The sequence below is a fragment of the Lepidochelys kempii genome, chromosome 3 (assembly GCF_965140285.1).
Source record: "Lepidochelys kempii isolate rLepKem1 chromosome 3, rLepKem1.hap1, whole genome shotgun sequence".
NCBI lineage: Eukaryota > Metazoa > Chordata > Testudines > Cheloniidae > Lepidochelys > Lepidochelys kempii.
The window spans coordinates 41,882,302-41,903,754 of NC_136382.1; the positions used below are offsets into that span (position 1 = coordinate 41,882,302).

The window sequence follows — 21,453 nt, forward strand, 5'->3', positions numbered from 1 at the left end:
TTTATTCTAATCTAATGGAAATTTGTCAGCTTGAAATCTAACCAGTTTAAAAAATTGAATGATTCGTAGAGCTAGTGAATAACCAGCTTTTTGGATCAGTGGCTGAACTGCTGAATAGGAAAAAACCAAACCAAACCAAAAAGCAGTTTAGATCTATCTAAAATAAGCCCTGTTCAATTTTTCAGGCATAATGAAAAAGTTGAAAATTTTTGTTTTGGGGTCAAGCAAAACATTTTCTTTGACCCTAAATGTTTATTTGCCAAGGTTGTTTACCTTTATAAAGTGTATTTTAAAATAAAATTGAGTGAAATTCCAAAATAAATCATCTTTACAAACAAGAAGTTGAAATGACTTGTGTCAGAAATCCTAAATGAACCAGTTTGACATTTCTTAATTTTTTTGTGTTTGACTGACACAGTTTGCCAAAATTGACTTGAATTTGAGAGTTGTTTTGGTGGAACCAATGGAAAAAATGATTTTTACAATTTTTTTTGCCCAGCTCTAATTATTAGTAGTAAAAATACTTCACCCACCCAAATTCCCTACCAATACTACTGATTTTAAATCACATTATGCTATTTTTATAAATGTTTTTTCTGTCCTTTTGTTGTGTGAAAGACTTTCACAAACAGGAGAAACTACTATGGGCCAAATTCTTATCACTTATAACAGAATAAGCCAATCAACTGGGGGTTGCACATGTGTAACCGAGAGCAGAATTTGAGACAGTACGTTTATATATTCGTTTGACAAATTAATCGAACATCTCACTGTGCTTTCTTATTTCATGGAAACAATCCTGCATTTCTTGCATTCTGATTTGAGTCAAACAAAGGTTTGAGTGGCAAAGGAAGACAGGATGGGGCCCTACATCAGTTTAAAAAAGACATTTCTACAGTTTCCTGATTACTTGCATGCCATATGGTGGTAACTAAATAAATCATGGTTCTGAATACTGTGTAATTTTGATAACTAGCAATGTTTATTAACTGGTTACCAGTAATCAAATACATCCCACTAATACAGCGGTTCTCAAACTGTGGGTTGGGACCCCATTTTCATTGCGTTGCCAGGGCTGGTTTAGACTTGCTGGGACCCGGGGTCAAAGCCCAAACCCCACTGCCTAGGGCCGAAGCTCGAGGGCTTCAGCCCTGGGTGGTGGGGCTCAGGTTACAGGCTTCAGCTTTGCCCCCACGCCTGCTTGGTGCAGCAGGACTTGGGCTTTGCCCCCCCCTCCCCCCGACCCAGGACAACGGGGCTCGGTGAGCTCAGGCTTCAGTCCCCCCTCCTGGGGTTGTGTAGTAATTTTTGTTGTCAGAAGGGAGTCTCCGTGCAGTGAAATTTGAGAACCTCTGCACTAATAGGTATGAAAGCAAATGCTGAGTAAAGATGACGAATCCACTATTTTTAAAGTGGTATTTGGTTAAAAGTTATCCTTTTGATATATTATTATTTGATCCTCCCATTATCAGTACTAAGTCAAGTAAAAATGTTTAAATAATAATGAAAGCAAAGAAATCTAAGATTAAAGCTCTCAGTTCATTCTTTGCTTGTTTCATTATACCAAGGCATTTTGGCGGTGGGTTGTGAAAAGAGTGTGAATCCTATATCCCATGTATGTTTCAATGCTTAGGCATTATTGGGTGGGTTAAGAAGAGAGTGGAAAACTTACTGCAGGTTTTCCTTGCTTTTGACATTTTGCATCACACTGTTAATGTTATTTTATACTGATAATTTTATATTATATTTTTTCCTGTGTTTCTTATAAAGTCTAAGTACAGAAATATCATATTAACAAGCTAAGAATTAATGTCCAAAGTTTCGTGAGACCAGATACCATAGCAAAGGATCAGTTAAACTTTAGATATATTTGTGAACAATTATTGGTTTATATTTTGAGCGTGTATTAAAAAAGCATCTATTGTGAGTTAAAATTTGCTTAATTTGTTTTCCCAGCATACAATATTTCACCGTAACCCTACAGCGCTGTCATGTTTTTAGGGCACTATCCTGGGCTTTTGTGGTAACACAAGCCAGTCTCGGGGTTGTTGTTGTGTCTTTGATAATTAATTGTAAAATATACTCTGTATTATTCCACTTTGTTTTGTAAAATGCATGGCTGAAGATCTGCCTTTAGGGGGTGCTGTGAGCCCTGTACATTTATAGTGATGTAATTCCATTGCTCGACCCATCATCTGGTCATGTTTACTCTCACGAAAAGGCAAATTTTCTGAAAATAAGCGGGATGGGTTGTTCCACTTTGTGGCATGTCACAGTCCAGAGTATATGACAAGGCTCAAAAGCAAGTGTGTGACATGCCTGCTATGTGAGCAACACCCATGCTGTATGCCACAAAATCTGCAATCCTTTTGGGTATTTTGCATCAAACTTTTTTCAGTTTGTTCTGTTCTTTCACACTTGGTTTCCATCATCTTGTAGCCATATTTTTATCTATTTCATCTGTGAGTTTCCAGGATGATGCCAAATTATTCTTCTGAGATGAAAGTGAATGCAGGCATGTGCAGGGTTGCTTCTTAAAAGTCATGGTCTCCAATAAATGGAGAGAGCTTCTCTTAAATTGCACAAAGTCCTCAGATCATGAACCTACTCACGTGTCATGTATATTTACATAAAATTTATTTTTACGCAACCAAAATACAAAGAGCTATTCTCTTTTCCCGTACCACAACTTTACATCAGTGTAACTCCAGGGGAGTTACTCCTGTTTGAACTCGGTGTAAAAAGAATCAGGCCCATTGTCCTTGGATGTGGAAGTTTGCACTGGAATCTTAACACGAACAGATATGCAAACATGTTGCCAGTTCCACACCAAAGAAGGCTCTGAAGAGTGAGTTATTCCACCATTGGACCCTCTGCTGCTGCACTAAGGATCCTTTAAAAAATAAAGTTGGTTGGTCCTTAATCAACTTCTTTTCTTAAATAAAAAAATATCAGGTCAAACCCATTTGTCTATAGCAATATTAGGCCAGATTCCCTGGACTGCTCTGTTACCTATGTGTTGCCTGAGTGGTACAAAGGGAAAAGAAACGGCTTGCAATTTCCTGCAATGTGATATATGCCATCATGTGCCAGAAATGCCCCTCTGCCATGTACATTGGTCAAAGCGGACACTCTCTATGCAAAAGAATAAATGGACACAAATCTGACATCAGGAATTATAACATTCAAAAACCAGTCGGACAACACTTCAGTCTCACTTGTCACTCAATAACAGACCTAAAAGTGGCAATTCTTCAACAGAGCTTGGAGTGGTGGTCATGGAACCCCTATCCCTAGGACAATGCATCTCATGCCTTCTGGTTGATGAGGTTTCTTTCTGATACCTTCCCTCAGAGGGCTCTTCCAAATCCTTCTCCACAGTAGTACCTGTGGAGAAAGCCTCAAAACAGTTTCGCCCCTCTATCTGCATTGGGGGTACATAGGTTCTCCTCTTTCTTCTGGAGGTCACCTGCTGCCAATACTCTTCCCCGTTCTGTACTGCACACTCTGATTCTTTGGCATGTTTTGCTTCCAGAACCAAACACTGACTTCTATCCAGAAAATCTTGATTTTCTCTGATGTAATGGAGGGTTGATACCTGGTTCTCTAGTCCTCTAACCTTCTCTTCCAATATACAGACCAGCTTGCACTTTGTACATACGAAGTCGCTTCTGTCCTCTGGGAGAAAGACAAACATGGCACATTCTGTGCAGGTCACAACAGCTGATCGCTCACTATCCATGTCTTCCTTCTAAGAGGCTCCTCAGGTGTTGTATGTACTATTCACAGGAGCCTGAAAGGCAGAAACACTCTGCGAACTCCCCCCAGGCAAACTCCCTCTGTTTGCCTGACCTCGGTTTGCTGCTTATTCGTTCACAACTGACTGCCTTTTTATAAGGCTGCTGGCTTGAAGCAGGTGGTCTGGCTCAAAGCCTTTCCTCCAATCAACCACTCAAGGCCCACCTGGAACAAAGCACTCCCAATTCACACTTTTCAATCAAACACCCACACGGTAAAACAGTCACACTATTAGAACAAACAAACACATGATCAAACAGTCACACTATCTGAACAAACAAGCACGGGGTCAAACAAATGTTCTGCAGAAAAAAACAAGCACACAGTCAAACAGTCACACTGTTCAAACAAACAAGCACAAGGTCAAACAAATGCAGAAAAGGACCTGGGGATTACAGTGAACAAGAAGCTGGATATGAGTCACCAGTGTGCCCTTGTTGCCAAGAAGGTCCATGGCATATTGGGCTGTATTAGTAGGAGCATTGCCAGTAGATCAAGGGAAGTGATTATTCCCCTCTATTCGGCACTGGTGAGGCCACACCTGGAGTATTGCATCCAGTTTTGGTCCCTCCACTACAGAAGGGATGTGGACAAATTGGAGAGAGTCCAGCAGAGGGCAACAAAAATGATTAGGGGACTGGAACACATGACTTACGAGGAGAGGCTGAGGGAACTGGGGTTATTTAGTCTGCAGAAGAGAAGCGTGAGGGGGGATTTGATAGCAGCCTTCAATTACCTGAAGGGGGGTTCCAAAGAGGATGGAGCTCGGCCGTTCTCAGTGGTGGCAGATGACAGAACAAGAAGCAGTGGTCTCAAATTGCAGTAGGGGAGGTGTAGGTTGGATATTAGGAAACACCATTTCACTAGGAAGGTGGTGAAGCACTGGAATGGGTTACCTAGGGAGGTGGTGGAATCTCCATCCTTAAAGGTTTTTAAGGCCCAGCTTGACAAATCCCCAGCTGAGATGATTTAGTTGGTGTTGGTCCTGCTTTGAGCAGGGGGTTGGACTAGATGACCTCCTGAGGTCTCTTCCAACCCTAGTATTCTATGATTCTATGATCTTTACTTATGAATTTTGTTTATATTAACAGTACTTTATTTTCCTCTTTTCCCCACAGAGCTAATTTTGATGATACTGCTACCTATACAGCAGTTGCAACAAATATCCATGGGCAGGTGTCAACCAATGCTGCTGTGGTTGTGAGGAGTAAGTCCTATATAGCAATTAAACCTGGAATAAATATAATAAAAAAATCAGTCCTCATCCTCAAAGGAAACCTGCATAGCACCCTCAAAAGATGAGCCTGGGGACAAACATTCTTAACTCTGCTAGACACTAAAAACCACGGACTTAATAGAGACACTGTTTTTATGGCTTGCTACAACATTTTGTAGCACACACTACTGCCTGCCAACCCTTGATTGTCCACGTTATGCGTGAAACCCTTATGCTCATGTAAGCGGGGGAATAGTCCCGCTATTGTGGGGAACTTTCCTGGCTTCTGCACTACCCCAGTGAAGTGGGCTAGTGAAAGGATCCGAGTCCTCACTCCCACTTCTTTTACCCAGTGGCCTCCCTGCCCTTGAGGACTCCCCTTCCACTCTCCTGTCTGGCAGAGGCCTCGTAACCCCAACAAGGCTGGGCCCAGGATTCCTGGGGGGCTCGACCCCCAACCCTGCTGTGGTCACCTAGGACAGGAGCTAGGGTGTCCCCACTCCGGGGTACTTTCTCTGCATTTGGCACTTCTCTGACCCACTGACCATTATATACAAGTTAAAGGAAATGCAAGTTATTTAATCAACAATTAATTTTAAAAAGAATAAGGAAAAATGGGAAAGGTTAAAGGAAACACATCAACCCGCTCTGTGGCAGGGAATATCACAAACGGTGTCTCTGGAACGTCAGGGCAGTTCACAGTCTGTTCCTTGTAAGTCCCAGGCCTACTTCTCAGGCCCTGGCTGTGCTGCAGGGATGCTGTGGGTTGGACGCTTGCTCTGGTGGTGGCCACACGCTCTCAGGCTCTAAGTGGTAGGACCCTTCTTCCCAGTGTCGCCCCCACCCTGTTGGGGTTACGATCCAAGCGTGGCCTGCAGAGCCTCTTGGCTGAGGCGTCTCCCTGTGCTGGGCCCACTGCCCAGGGTCCCCCTCGCTCTCCCCAGCTGCTCACCGCACCCAGCTCCGGACTGCTCCAGTCCCAGCTCCACCACTCTCTCTCTGCTACTCTGCCTCCAGCTCCCTGGGCTGCTTCTCTGGCCCCTTTGCCTCTGGTTGCTGCAGCTCTGCTCCCAGGACAGGTGTGCTCTGCAGGCTGCTTCTGTGACTCTGCTCCCAGCACTGACCTGCTTCGTGGGCTGCTTTTCTGGTCCCTCTGGATCTGGCACAGCTCTGCTCCCCAGCTTAGCTTGGGCCCCTGCTTTCTCCTTAGCTCGGCCCCACTCCGTCTGACCCAGGCAAATCCAGCTCACACGGAGAACGGGACCTCCTTTGCTTCCTGACCCTCTGATTAGCCCGCCCGCCCTGTCATTCAGGCTGACCTGAGAACATTGGCCTCTCCCCATTGTTCCTGGGGACCATCCGTCTCAGGGTCCTGGTTTCCCATAGACCTTTCCCCTTTTAGTACTGGGAGCTAGCCAACCAAAACACCGCCACTGAATGTTAGTAAGAGGTCAACAGTCCCCTTACACTCAGTAATCTGTTCTACCTTGTATTGAGTTCAGACACTCTGGTTATTTTCTCCAGAACTGAAGAAAAGTGCTGTCTGAATCTTGAAAGCTTGTGCCTTCCACCGACAGAAGTTGGTCTAACAAAAGATATTACCTAACCTACCTTGTCTCTTTCATATGCTGGTACCAGCATGGCTACAATACTGCTACAAATAAGAAATAAATATCACACTCGTTTGGGTTGGATCTTAACTGTCCTTGTTTTACAGGGTTCAGAGGGGATGAAGAGCCATACCCTGCTGGGATATTACCCATCAATTGTAAGTATGTTTTCCTGTTTGTGAGAAAATGTAGACACGTTATGCAATCTTATCATTGTCAGGAGCCCGAGGAATATTTTTTCAGCTCAGAATAATAAATATTGCCTCTGGCTTTGCTTAAGATGTCACAATGTAAGATGTCCATATGCTTTTAACTTTCCAGCTACAAGTATTGACCAGCAGTATGTATCAGCTTTGGATTCAATCTACTGCTTTTATCTGGACAATAATCCTTTAGTGCCAAGTATCATGTACTAGTGCTCAATAGTCTCCTGATTTCTCTGTGTGCAGTGCCCCTGCCATCAGAAGTTTGCTTCACCCATATTGATGTTCAGTTTTTGGAGAAGTTTGGTGTCACGTTTGGGATGGAAGGTGAAACAGTTACCCTCAAATGTGCTCTGCTGATCACTCCAGATCTGACAAGGCTTCGACCTCGCGCTGAATGGTACAGAGATGGTAAGTGGATTTGCACTGAGATAATGTACATGCCTCTATGTAACTGAGTTTTAATTGTTCAGGTGTGGATTCTCTCCCTCAAGTCTGTATGTAGGCTTAGAATTCACCTTCCTAAGAGAAAAAAGATTGATTGTAACACAGTTCCCAATATATCTCCTTTTACCTCCTGTCATTATCTCAGATGAGAGATATTTTCCTTCATAGTCCAACTCTTCTGGAGTGAGTGTTGTCCAAAATGACCATGTTTGAAGAGTAAGAAGAAGTAGATGCCAAAATAACTTGGTAAGGGACACAGAGTGTTATGGAGAAGCTAACCGGGCAGTTTGAAGGAATCTGAACTTAGTGTCAACTGTCGAGACACAGATTCATCTCCTGAGGATTTGCATAGGTACAGTAGAACCTCAGAGTCACGAACACCTCGAGAATGGAGGTTGTTCGTAACTCTGAAGAAAACATTATGGTTGTTCTTTCAAAGTTTACCACTGAACATTGACTTAATATGGCTCTCAAACTTTACTATGCAGAAGAAAAATGCTGCTTTTAACCATCTTAATTTAAATGAAACAAGCACAGAACCAGTTTCCTGACCTTGTCAGATCTTTATTTAAACTTTCCCTTTATTTTTTTAATAGTTTACATTTAGTACAGTAGTGTACTATACAGCGTTTGCTTTTTTCTTTTTGTCTCTGCTGCCTGATTGCGTACTTCTGGTTCCAAATGAGGTGTGTGGTTGACCAGTCAGTTCGTAACTCTGGTGTTCGTAACTCTGAGGTTCTACTGTGCCTGTAGGTAGTGCCAACCACACATCATTTGACAGAGGCATCTATCATATTAATTGTTTCAGAAGTGTGGAGATTTACAAAGGCCCTAATAAGCACCCCCCTCACCCAGAATATCATTGGTCTCTTGATGGCCCCCTCCTCCTAACTCCATTCTGTTGCTTTCATCTGCATTAAAATGTGGGGATGTTGGGTGGAGGATTTATCTGCTGTCATAGTTAATCGGACTTCTTCCCGCTAAACTCTTGACATACATGTGGACACAGAAAACAGCCTCTCATCCACCCAAAGAAACGTTATAAGCAAACAAATATACTTGTGAAATAATAATTCCATTTCTCCTACAAGCTAGGAAGGAAGAGACACAGAATGATTTTATTGTTATTTCTATTTTTAAATACTTGGGAGGTGATCACATACTATAGTGATGGAGTCATGTAAGTACATAGAAGAAACCTGGTTATTGGAGAAGGACATTTGTGGAACAACAGCCCCATGTGCTCAGAGAAACATAACCACAAAGGCATTCAAATGTTTTGTATTACTGTACTGTCACTTCAGTAGCCAAGAATTCCCATTGGGCACTCCAGGCTGAAATTCTTTGGGTGGCTGTGTGTTAGAAACCTACAGGAACACTCTTTAATTTATACCTATTAGTGTAATTTTAGGTATTTTTTGGGAGGGAGGAGGAAGGGGAGGATATTTATTTGTAAGTAAATCATTCATAAAACATAAAAGTAACTAATACAAATATGTTCATTGGCTGTTAGGAGGGATCACTAGAGATTTCTCTTGCCAACGTACCTAGATACCCTCAAGCAGGACTCTGAAGAGGACATCTTGGATGTAGTGAGATGTAGTGAGAATATGGATCATTTGTCACGATCACTTGGGGCAGCCTCTCTCTGAAGTGCCCACATTTTGGAGGGAGGATTCCCACACAACTGTTGCTGGAATTGTGCCCCTGCCAGTCTGATGGAAATACTCACAATCACCAAGGTGTATGTGTGAAAGTGACAAACAACAATGGGGCAAACAAGATAGATAGGAAAAATACAAGACTATTTGTTTACATAAAGCAGGAATGGATTTTGGCTGGAAATGCCACTTTTTAATTTCAGATCTATGCTACGTATATATCTATTCTTGTCTGATCCTTTGGGGCAGGGACTGCTTTTTTGTTCTGGGTTTGTCAATGCTTAGCACAAGGGGTCCTGGTCCAAGACTGGAGCTCCTAGGTGCTACCACAATACAAATAATAAACAATAACTACAGTTTTATTCACTGTGAGCCAAACCCTGATGCCTGTATTCTGGGTGCTGAACCTGCTCCCACTGGGAGCTCGTTTCAGCCATCAGTTTTCACATTGTTGTTAGTCAGGCAAAACTCTGACTGGGCCCAATCCAGAAAGGTGCTGAAATATATAGCAGTTGCCACTGAAGCTAAACGGAATTGCAGGTATCCAACAGATGTCCAATTGTACTCAATTTTTAGTTCAATGGGAATTTTCCTTGGATTATGAAAAGTGGAAAAGGACTTCAAGATTTGGGCCTGTAGGTTTAGTCCCTAAGGACACCAACATATTCTCATTAAGATACGTGAAGATTTGTACGGTTGGTGTAACTTCCTCAAGCACTGGGATGAGAATATCCTCACTGAGGTGAAGATTGGGGGTGAAATCCTGGCCCCACTGAAGTCAATAGGTGTCTTGCCATTGACTTGAATGAGGCTAGGATTTCAGTCCAATATCCAAATGATTTAATGAAAAATAAAACGGTATTGTTCTCTTGAACACTAGCGGTAAAAACTGACCTGCGCACATGCGTATCACACTGACATCATGGGGAAGCTTACGTGGCGAGATTTCCTCAAAGAATAGCAGGGATTAATGTGATTATTATATTATTGTAGTAAACACCTGCTATATGCTTCAAATTGTGGCAGTGACAGGAGACCCACTGCATAAATTTTTGGGGGCAAGAAGGTTAATAATGGAACTAACATGATGACTGTCTTTTAAAGTGCTCTAGTTTCAGAGGGACTCTGGCCTTGAACTCAAATCTTGGACTAACATTTATTATTTCAGACAATTTATATTTAATTTTGGTTTGGTACTAAAATAATTTCTATTTTTCTTAAACGTTTACTGATTTTATTATGCAAATGATATACAACTAAAGACACGAGATGGCTCTCTGTGGATTACTTATATTAATTATACGCAAGAGAATGTTGTGTTTATTCAAAATTAATAAACTTCAGAGTAGTTGTTGGTCACTAAACTCTAGGAGATATGTAAATCTATTGAATCAAATCCTCTGAAATGGTTTCAAGGTTCTGACACTATAAGCAGTACATATAAAATTCCTACCTTAATTTAAACCGGTTTAAGATGCTAAAGAAACTGAAATGAAATTATTATTGAAGATTGTACATCTAAGTCCAGTTTGGATATGATTTTGTCTGGTTGCAGATTTTTTTAAAAAAAATTCTAAAGTAATAAATGCATTATAAAGATGTAGGGTCAGATTCTTCACTCATTTGTATGGGTATCTGAAGAACTCCATGGAGGTCCAAGGAGTTACATCAGATTTACGCAAAAGTGAGTGAGTGCAGAATTTGGCTGATGTTTTAACATAACATAATATGTAACATGGGAAATTAATGTGAGGGAAAAACCCGAAACACAGTAATTTCTATCAATGCATATATGATTTAAATAGAAACAAGCTGCAACTTTTAGGGAATGTTTGGCCTAATTAACACATGGCAGAGTTCTGAGTTTTCAGGGTACCTTGAGTGAGTCAAGATCCCTGGCACTTCCAGACTCATTCTCTAGCAGATTCTCGAGGAATTGATAGCATATAGTACATGGAGAAAGAGGCACATTCGAGTAGTTTGAGAACAGAACGAAGAGCCTGGAACTCAGATATTATGGTCATAGCAGACCACATAACTGCCTAGACAGACAGAACTCCTGAGTCCTATTCTAGGCTCCAAAGCTGACTCCCTTTCTGGCCTTGCTTGGGAAGTCACTGAAGCCCCTATATTTTCAAACTTGAATGCCTAAAGAAAGGAACCCATATCCACATTCAGGCACCTAAGTAAGTGGCCTGATTTTCAGAGGAGCTGAGCACTCAGTCTTGAACTTCATTGTGATCACTTTGCTCCAAGTTTTTCATAAACTGGAAATAAATTAAAAAGAAAATGCAAAAGTTCTAGCTGCAGGGGGCTTTCAGCTTTCATCGCAGACTGTTCACACAGCTCTATACAATGCAGTGAGCACAAACTGTGCAAGATGCAATAGAAAGGGGAATTGTAGGTATGTCATATAAGGAGCCCATGATTAAGAGCTGGAAAGAGATCTCACTGCAATTACCTTGTACAAATCCTGAAAAATTCCCTTAAGAATCAGGCTTGCAGGAAATACCTGGGTAATGGTATAACTTATTGCTTCAATTTATGTAGTCAGATGGCCAGATATTCATTACCTGGTCCTTTACTGTCAGCTTTATCATCTGAAGATTTGTCACATTTTTTTCCACCCCCTGTGCTTCACCACTGTGGAGCTCTGTCTTCAATATATATATTCATTGGCTAAAATAATTTGTCTGCAACCTTTTGAACATCTACTCCAAGTGTATTTGAGCAACAGGGTAATAACCAAGCATAGCGCTGTGGCTGAACTTTGAATGTAGTGCTGCTGCGTTGATTTGAATAGCACTCAGTGGGTTAAAAATCAAAAGTTCTCCAATCAATGATTAAAAGAAAAGAAGACAGAGGGACTTTCTTGGCCATCATAAAATATTCTGCTCATTCCATTGCTCCCAGCTCACTAGTCAATCAGACTAATTTACATTAATCGTGGGGCGCCACCTCTGACCTGTGAGAAATTCAGATTTAATTGGATTCGCTGCTCAGCAGGCATGTCTGGAGGGTTTAAGAGTCAGTGGATCTTTACAGCAAGGCTTCAGATTAAGCCTTTAAAGTTAAAGAAAGAAATCTGACTAATCTGACATTTGACCTGAATAGGTAGAAAAGGGTATTTAAAAGCATAAACATTACACATTGCTGTCGTTATTGTGTACTTTAGATTTTCAGCATTGTTTCAAAATGGGGCTTAAAATATTTTCTTTTCAGTCTATTAAAAATGATGGTGAAGGGAAGTCATTCCCTTTGCTGTAGCAGGTACAGCACAGAATAGCTAAATTGTACACTCCTCTACCCATACTCATTGGTCAAATGAGTTTTCATGGGCACAGCTTAGTTCTTGTAGATAAATATTTTCATAGCATACTAATACTACCATGTTGAGTAAAGCTGGCATAAACAGCAGTCCATGCCACTGATTAACACAGAAGTGAGCTTGGATGAAGATTGCTATTGCTAATTCAGTGACACATGCTTGATCACAATTCTCTTCCAGGTGTGCTAATAAAAGACTCCAAGTGGACAAAAACGTACTTTGGAGAAGGCCAGGCAGCACTGTCTTTCACGCACCTGAACAAGGATGATGAAGGCTTATACACCCTGCGCATAATCACAAAAGGCGGGGTGACCGAATACAGTGCATTCATGTTTGTCAGAGGTATGCTTTTCATTCTTCGTTGGGAGAAGACTTAGCAAATGCAATTAGGAAAAGTCACTTAATTTAGTACCATAGTATAATAAAGGAAGCCTAAAAGAAGTCCAAAGCATGGCATTATATAGATGTGAAATTTATCCACTGGTCTCTGTCAGGGACAATATAGTCACACTGTACCAGGAGAAGCTCAAGGTGTGATTGTGCTCCTGAAAATATGATCCTTTCTAGAGACCCAAGGAGGCCATTCTTCATGATGGTGCAGCCTACTCCTTTCTTCACAGAGGGCCATCTTTTCTGACTGGCACGCTACAGCGTAACAGGGTGCTGTCTGCTCCTGCCTCCTCGCACCACAGAAACTTGCTCAGACTCCATGGTTGTGTACCCACACCATGCCATTTGTTTACATTCCTTCCCCATGCTTATGGGACTTTCGGGACTCGAGAGGAGCACAGGTCTCCCTTTTATGAGATCTCTGAGACTGGCCTCAGTTAGGTCTGTTCCTCTCTCCCCCTCACTTCCTTCCTGTGCCTTTCTTATCAGTCTCCAGCTGATGGGCTATTTGACTCTTTAGCTCACCCACCCCTCACACCTGATTAGATAATTAACTTCAATTGCACCAGTCTACCTTCGCTGGGGGAACTAATTGGTGTAGAATGATCAGCATGTAGGATCACTGGTTAATTCCCTACACTCTGTCACATAGAGCCTTGAACGTGCCTGCACCAAACCCCTCCTCTTTGTGCTGGCTTTTGCTACTGGGCTCACTTGGCTGGGTCAGGCCATTTACGTTCTCAAGTTCAGGGACTGTTATGCCTGACCCTTGCACAGAGGGTGGGGGGGGAGGGGGAAAGAAAGATTCTAGTACCCTCCCTTCAGTGTATCAGAGCCAGTCACAGCCTAGCACTTTGTTTAACACTTGGGGAAGAGACAGAAAAAGTTGGCTTGCCAAAGGACTGTGTTTTTCACAAGAGACATAGATGAAAAACAGAGGAACATATTAAAATAGAATACAGGTCAGAGTTTGCCCTCATATTTGCATTCACAACTCCCACTGAATCAGCCTGAGCTCCCACATGCATCTGTGGGCAGAGCATGGCTCTACATTTCTTTTGTTTTTAAAAATGAGTATGTTTCTGTCTGTGCGGTTCTTTAATTCTGATCCTCAGCACTGGTAAATTGGTGCAGCTCCACTGAAGTCAAGGAAGCTATGCTGATATACTCCCACTGAGGATCTGGCCTGTTCTGTTTACAAGTGTACCAGCGTGTGCATATGGTCTTCCTCACAAAGATTTCATCCAGACAGTTCCATTTGTTTGGTGGGGTATGGGTGGTGGCTCAGTGTTCATCATTTCCTGTGGGGCTAGCGCACAAACTGCATTGGCTCTATGGCTACACTGCATTTTAACCCCCACACGGTGCGAGTCTCAGAGCCTGATTCTACTGACTCGAGGTCTCACTATAGCACTAAAAACTGTGTAGACATTCAGGCTCAGACTCTGAGGCCAGGGAGTAGGTGTGTTCTAGAGCCCAAGCTCCAGTCTGTGCCTGAATATTCACACAGCTATTTTTAGTGCCATAGCATGACCTACGTGAGCCTGAGTCTGTAAACCCAGTCTCTGAGACTCAGCCCCATGGGTTTTAAAATGTAGTATAGACGTACCATCTGTCCCTGGCAGCCACACTCCCTGCTCTCACTAGAGCCAGGCTACTAGGCTTTCCTTGTTCCTAGTCCACTCCCTTGGAGGGAGAATCCCACTTGAAAAGGTCATGGAAAGCATATTAGCATTCTTGGGGAATCTCCGCTGTGCAGGTAGGTGAATAATGAGCATATCCTTTCCCCACCTACACTTTGACCCCTTCTCACTCACAGGTCCCTGGATTTGTGGAGAGCCCTCCATGAGATCCATATCAAGGGGAGACAAAGTGCTAAAGTGGTACCTGATCCCCGTTTTCATGTGGGCCGTGATCTGAAGGTAGAGGGTAACCTCTGTGTATATAACATAAGAGTTCAATCAGGCCCATAGTTCTGAAATTTCAAAGGGTGGGATCATATAGGGGCCTGGCCCTGAGCATCTACCTCTCAACACCATTGTCATTGCAATAGGATGGCAAGTTGTGGACAGAGATACAGGACTTCTCTGACTCACCCTAAACTCAGGGGCTAGAATCCTGCATAAAGATACAGCATAAAAACTTCAGCAGGTGGATGTTTCTTGAGGTGCAGTATGTCTCTGAGAATACGCAGAGTAAGCCTTAGGAACAGTCAAGACTTGGGAAGAAGCTTTGTCATAAATAGAAAGGGTAACCACCTTTCTGTATACAGTGCTATACAATCCCTCCTGGCCAGAGACAAAGTCCTTTTACCTGTAATGGGTTAAGAAGCTAAGGTAACCTCGCTGGCACCCGACCCAAAATAACCAATGGGGACAAGATACTTTCAAATCTGGAGGGGGGGGGGAGGAAGGCTTTTGTCTGTCTGTGTGATACCTTTGCCAGGAACAGATCAAGGATGCAAGCCCTCCAACTCCTGTAAAGTTAGTAAGTAATCTAGCTAGAAAATGCATTAGGTTTTCTTTGTTTTGGCTTGTGAAATTTGCAGTGCTGGAGGAAATGTGTATTCCTGTTTTTGTGTCTTTTTGTAACTTAAGGTTTTGCCTCGAGGGATTCTCTATGTTTTGAATCTGACTGCCTGTAAGATTATCTTCCATTCTGATCTTACAGAGTTGTTCTCTTATCTTTTTTTGTTCTTCTAATAAAGTTCTGTTTTTTAAGAATCTGATTGGGTTTTTTGGGTCTTAAAAATCCAAGGCTGGTTTGTGCTCATCTTGTTTATTCTCAAGCCTCCCCTGGAAAGGGGGTGTATGGGCTTGGGGGGATATTTTGGGGAAATAGGAACTCCCAGTGGTCCTTTCCTTGTTCTTTGTCTAAATCACTTGGTGGTAGCAGCATACTGTTCAAAGACAAGGTGAAATTTATGCCTTGGGAAAGTTTTTAACCTAAAGGTGGTAAAAATAAGCGTAGGGGTTTTTTCATGCGGGTCCCCACATCAGTACCCTAGAGTTCAGAGTGGGGAGGGAACCTTGACAAGTTTAGATTGAGGTTTCTGTTGGGTGGTGGTTGTTTCTGTCAACAGTAGAGACAAAACCAGGAAAGACGAAGTTTGGAATTTATCCAATAGCTGTATATGCCTTTCCAAGCAGAATGAAAACTCCACCTGTTAATAGTCTTCATTAGGAGTTGTGGGCACTCAACACTTCTTAGGATCAGGCCACATATAGGTGTCTCATCTGAGAAACATTAATTACTTATCGGTGTCTGTATCTCAAGGTTTGAATTAGGAGGTACCCTTAGAAATATAGCAAATGCTCCCACGCCAAATAGCCTTAGGAAATGTCTTTTTGATGACCACATGATCTTCAGTGAGTGCCTCTCTCTGACTAAGGAATGAATGAAATCCATCTTTCTGAGGGGTGACATTTTCAGAAGCACAAAGGGAAGTTAGTTGTTCAACTCCTATTGAAAGACAGTGAGAATTTGGTGCCTATTATCTATTTCAACCCTCCAAAATTTTCAGCCAGGTTTCTAAACCTATAGATAGACCTCACTGGGCTTGCTTCACCACTGTGTTATTCCAGTGTAACCTCAGGGAAATCACTGGAGTCTCACTGGGATAAAACAGGAGTAGTAGATGGATTGGGCAATCTGTGTAATTCATCTTTGTTGTGCTATACAACGGAGTCTCTCTCCAAACCTGAGAAGTATTGTAGTCAAATCTGATTTGATTTTTTTTCTGATCTAGATGCTGACGCATTAATTGCTGGGGCACCTGGGGCACCAATGGATGTTAAATGCTATGATGCTAACAGAGATTATGTCATTGTAACCTGGAAACCACCAAATACAGCCAGTGAGAGTCCAGTCATAGGATATTTTGTCGACAGGTGTGTGTAAATTTGTTTTTGTGTATCAACCTGTATGTACTGAAAAAAGTCACTATTTTTATGCCCTGCATCCCAATACTGAGTCTATTTGGGGCCACTGTAGTTCCTGGAACAAGTTAGAGCAGCCTTAGGGCTGTTCTGATTTGCATCCTATGGGAGCAGCCCTCAAGGGGTTGTTCCAGTTGCTGGGGAGCATTACGTGAAGCAGTGTTCCAACCATACCCTCTTCTCCTTCACGTTATCTTAAACTGGTGTTTGTGTACTCCAGACAGTGATTCATCCAAACCAAGGGACTACTCAGCTGGCAGTTTAAGCCAAATTATAGCCCTTTTGTTCCTGAAATCTGCTCTAAATTATGTTGGAGGTCCTGCACAGGACAGGAAAGTCAGGATTAGGGGAATCCAAGGCCACCTTTGCACTCCTCTTGACCTGCAAGGAGTGCTCCTCAGCTGTAGTCAAAGCCCAGTATCTCATCCTTAATATTTAAAATGAGCAATGTACTATACACACAAATATTACTGATATAATTTCAGGATATATAGTATTCTATATTAAAAATAACAATGTACCCACTGTTGCTACATTGTTGTATCTGATACACTGTAGTTATGTCCTATCTCCCAGACTTCTGGGAACTGTAGGTAAATGTTGATTTTAAAATGGCATTCACTAGGGTGAAATTCACCACTCTGTTGAGGGCTTTACTATGTCTATGGACTATTTAAGTTCCATTTAAACAATCAAAATAAGGCTTTACATAGTGCGTGGACCATGGGTAAATTTCACCCATTAAGTGTATAATCTAGTGTATCGTTCCTTTTGATATAACACAACAAATTTTCTCTCCGTAATAAAGTATTATGGGCCATATACCCAGCTGACATCAATCGGGGTTTCTCCATGAAAGTCAATGAAGCTACACCGATTTACGTCAGCTGTGGATCTGGCTCTCTGTTAGTAGGCACAATACTAATTGCGCATGTTCACTTTGGCACCCTGATAAATGATCTCCTTTTCTTACTCCTAGATGTGAAGTGGGTACTGAAAACTGGGTCCAGTGCAATGATGCTCCAGTAAAAATCTGCAAATACCCTGTAACTGGACTGTTTGAGGGACGGTCTTACACATTCCGTGTGAGAGCAGTGAACAAGTCAGGTATTAGCAGGCCATCTAGAGTCTCTGAAGCAGTTGCAGCTCTTGATCCTGTTGACCTGGACAGATTACAAAGTACGTAATGCAACCACGAAGAAGCTGTTCCACATTTACACTGTAATTTTTGAAAGAAAGGTTTTATTTTCTGGTTCTGTTGGTGGGTAACCAAATGGGCAGTGCCAACCTCTTCATTTTAGATCTGCTTTTCAGCTTCCATTCTTTCCCAGAGCTCATCCACTTGCTATTTATAACAAGGACACTCCCACTGTGACAGCAAGGTCCACACTAGCAACTTGCCAAGAGCCCAAGGGTGCCAATTCATTTACATATATTTGCACAATTTTTAAATGTAAAAGAAATGCTTAAAGTCATAATGGATAACATTTTCAAAGGCACATAAAGGCCAGATTTTGAAAGGTATTTAGATATTGTTCTGCTCTGTGTTGCAACACATAAGGGCCAGGCTTTGGAAGGTATTTAGGGGCCTATTCAAAATCTGGTCCTATGTCTCATTTTCAAAGGTACTGTGATGCTGAGTGGAACAGTGCCTAAATGCCTTTAAAAATCAGGACCAAAGTCACTTTTGAAAATATTACTCTATGTCTGTGTTAGCTGAATGGAATTTGCTTGTTTGTATTCACTAGCAGTAAAAACCTACAGTCTATCATCTATTTTTTCACATGCAGTTGTTACAGGAAGAGGCCAGCCATTGGCTGCATATTGCTCATCTATCACACCCTGGGCACCCTTGATATTCTGGTCTGTAAGGAACACTGTCAGTGCTGCTCAAGGTCTAGGCTATGGTACCTGCTGGAGAGCAGTTAGATGGACATTCACTTTGACTGAAATTTAACACTATGCAAAGGGTCAGCATAAAGGCTATGGATTTGTGACACCCTACTTAAGCTCTGTTTTGTGCTGGCCTTCTGTCCAGGGGTGAATTTCACCCATTATGAAGACCAAAAATTCACTTGTTCCTTGTAACATGTTGTGCCTCAGTTAGCTCACTCACGTACCTTCATGTCCAGTCCTCAAAAGTCCAGTTGATAACACACATTGCCATGGCACTGATTTCATCAATTAACAATAGGATTCTTTTTTTCAGTTAATCTTTAAATGGTCCCTTACTGTTTGTGAGTGAGTACTAGTCAGTGTGAATAAAGGTGGAAGAATCAGTGTGTAACAATGAATGAGAATCCATATGTACAAAGCTGCAATACCGGCGTTGAGATAGCAGACACTACACAAAAGTGTTTGTCAGCACTGATAAAAGAGAGTCTTCAAAATCTGTAAATACTCTTTATTGCACAGAGAACTAACTGTAAATGAATGTTTTGGTCTACAGCTGTTCATCTGGATGGAGGCAGAGAAATTGTAATATATCAGGATGACCTTGAAGGTATGTAGCGCTACCATGATTTCATTTAATCTTTTTATATCCAAGGAATTTAAGATTATAATTAGAAACATGAGATCTTGAAAAAAAAAATCCACCCCTTAAGAAAATTAAATAAACGCAAAAGTCTGAGGGGTAGCATAGATTCATAATTTTGATTGTGCCATTTTCATTATGCATTTCTCCTTCTTTCTTTCAGTAGTCATGATCTGAGATTAAAACAGACGAAACTCGTGTTTGATTATTGCTAATTTATTTCTTATCCCTGTCCTATGAGCCTAGTGTGGCTTTTTGGTCAAAGTTTGAAGCTTTGGTAAACATTGCGTTTGCCATTTTTAATAGAAGTACATTAAATCCATCTTTATTCAAAGATATACTTTTCCTGAGAAGTGCTAAGTGTTTGCCACAGCCAGCGATGCCCGGAAGAGTTAGCGATTCTAAAAGTAATTCTCAGGATGAGATCCTAGATGCCTTCTACCTTTAATTTTGTTCTGGTAGAGTATTTGTGCTGCTTACTTTGCCTAGCAAGATACAAATGTTAACTAGGATAGCGAGTACTGTTAAAGATAAAAGGGTCTGATTAACCACTCTCACATCAGTATTAAAGTGGTGGAACTGCACTAATAGTGTGACATAGTGGAGTTTATACCTGTAATGGAATGCAGAGGCTGGCTAAGAGATTTGTGATGCCTTTGTCTGTAGGCATTCTGAACTGCAGAATGGAAAACTTTAAAGGTCCTTGATCTTGACAATGTTTGTTACTAATGAAATGACAGTGTTACTAGACCGTCCAATGTTTAAAAATAATCACAATTAATAGCAATTTTAATTGCAGTGTTAATAATAGAATAATAATTATTTAAATTTATCATAAATATTTTGGGATGTTTTTCTACATTTTCAAATATATTGACTTCAATTACAACACAGAATACAAAGTGTACAGTGCTCACTTTATATTATTTTTGATGGCACTGTAAAAATTATAAACAAAAGAAATAGTATTTTTCAATTCACCTCGTACAAGTATGGTAGTGCAATCTCTTTATCGTGAAAGTGCAATTTACAAAATGTAGAATTTTTTTGTTACAGAACTGCACTAAAAAACAAAACAATGTAAAAGTTTAGAGACTACAGTTCCACTCAGTCCTACTTCTTGTTCAGCCAACTGCTAAGGCAAACAAATTTCTTTACGTTTACAGGAGATAATGCGCACTTCTTATTGAAAATGTCGTCTGAAAGTGAGAACAGGTGTTCGCATGGCACTTTTGTAGCCAGCATTGCAAGGTACTTATGTGCCAGATATGCTAAACATTTGTATGCCCCTTCATGCTTCAGCCACCGTTCCAGAGGACATCCTTCCATGCTGATGATGCTCATTAAAAAAATAATGTGTTAATTAAATTTGTGACTGAAATCCTTGGAGAGATTTGTATGCCTCCTGCTCTGTTTTACCTGCATTCTGCCATATATTTCATGTTGTAGCAGTCTCGGATGGTGACCCAGTGCATGTTGTTCATTTTAAGAACACTTTCACTGCAGATTTGACAAAACCAATGTGAGATTTCTAAGGATAGATACAGCACTCTACCCAAGGTTTAAGAATCTGAAGTGCCTTCCAAAATCTGAGAAGGACGAGGTATGGAGCATGCTTTCAGATATCTTAAAAGAGAAACATGCTGATGCAGAAACTACAGAACCTGAACCACGAAAAAAGAAAATCAACCTTCTGCTGGTGGCATCTGACTCAGATGATGAAAATGAACATGCATTGGTCTGCACTGTTTTGAATCATTGGTTGAAGCAGGAAGGGACTTATGAATCTTTAGCTCATGTAGCACATAGATATCTTGCAATGCCAGCTATGACAGTGCCATGCGAATGCCTGTTCTAACTTTCAGGTGACATTGTAAACGAGAAGTGGGCAGCATTATTGCCTGCAAATGTAAACAAACTTGTTTGTCTGAGCGATTAGCTGAACAAGAAGTAGGACTGATTGGACTTGTAGGTTCTAAAGTTTTACATTTTTTAAATACAGTTTTTTTGTTACATAATTCAACATTTGCAAGTTCAACTTTCATGATAAAGAGATTGCACTACAGTACTTGTAATGGGGGAACTGAAAAATACAATTTCTTTTGTTTTTTACAGTGCAAATATTTGTCATAAAAATAAAGTGAGCACTGTACATTTTGTATTCTGTGTTGTAATTGAAATCAATATATTTGAAAATGTAGAAAAAGATCCAAATATATTTATAATAAATTTAAATTGGTATTCTATTATTGTTTAACAGTATGATTAAACTGTGATTAATTATGACTATTTTTTTAAATCTAGTTAATTTGTTTTATGTTAATTG

The 21,453-nt window shown here is 41.2% G+C and overlaps 1 protein-coding gene across 1 annotated transcript in view; it reads left to right on the forward strand.

Annotated features, from left to right (window-relative positions):
- Positions 1–21,453, forward strand: part of MYOM2 (myomesin 2) — a 98,176-nt gene that overhangs the window by 16,910 nt on the left and 59,813 nt on the right. Inside the window, exons 6-12 of the mRNA XM_073336199.2 lie at positions 4,917–5,005; positions 6,732–6,782; positions 7,074–7,238; positions 12,444–12,605; positions 16,402–16,543; positions 17,571–17,770; positions 19,041–19,094. Coding sequence (XP_073192300.1) covers positions 4,917–5,005; positions 6,732–6,782; positions 7,074–7,238; positions 12,444–12,605; positions 16,402–16,543; positions 17,571–17,770; positions 19,041–19,094 — 863 coding nt within the window. The remainder of the gene's footprint in view (positions 1–4,916; positions 5,006–6,731; positions 6,783–7,073; positions 7,239–12,443; positions 12,606–16,401; positions 16,544–17,570; positions 17,771–19,040; positions 19,095–21,453) is intronic.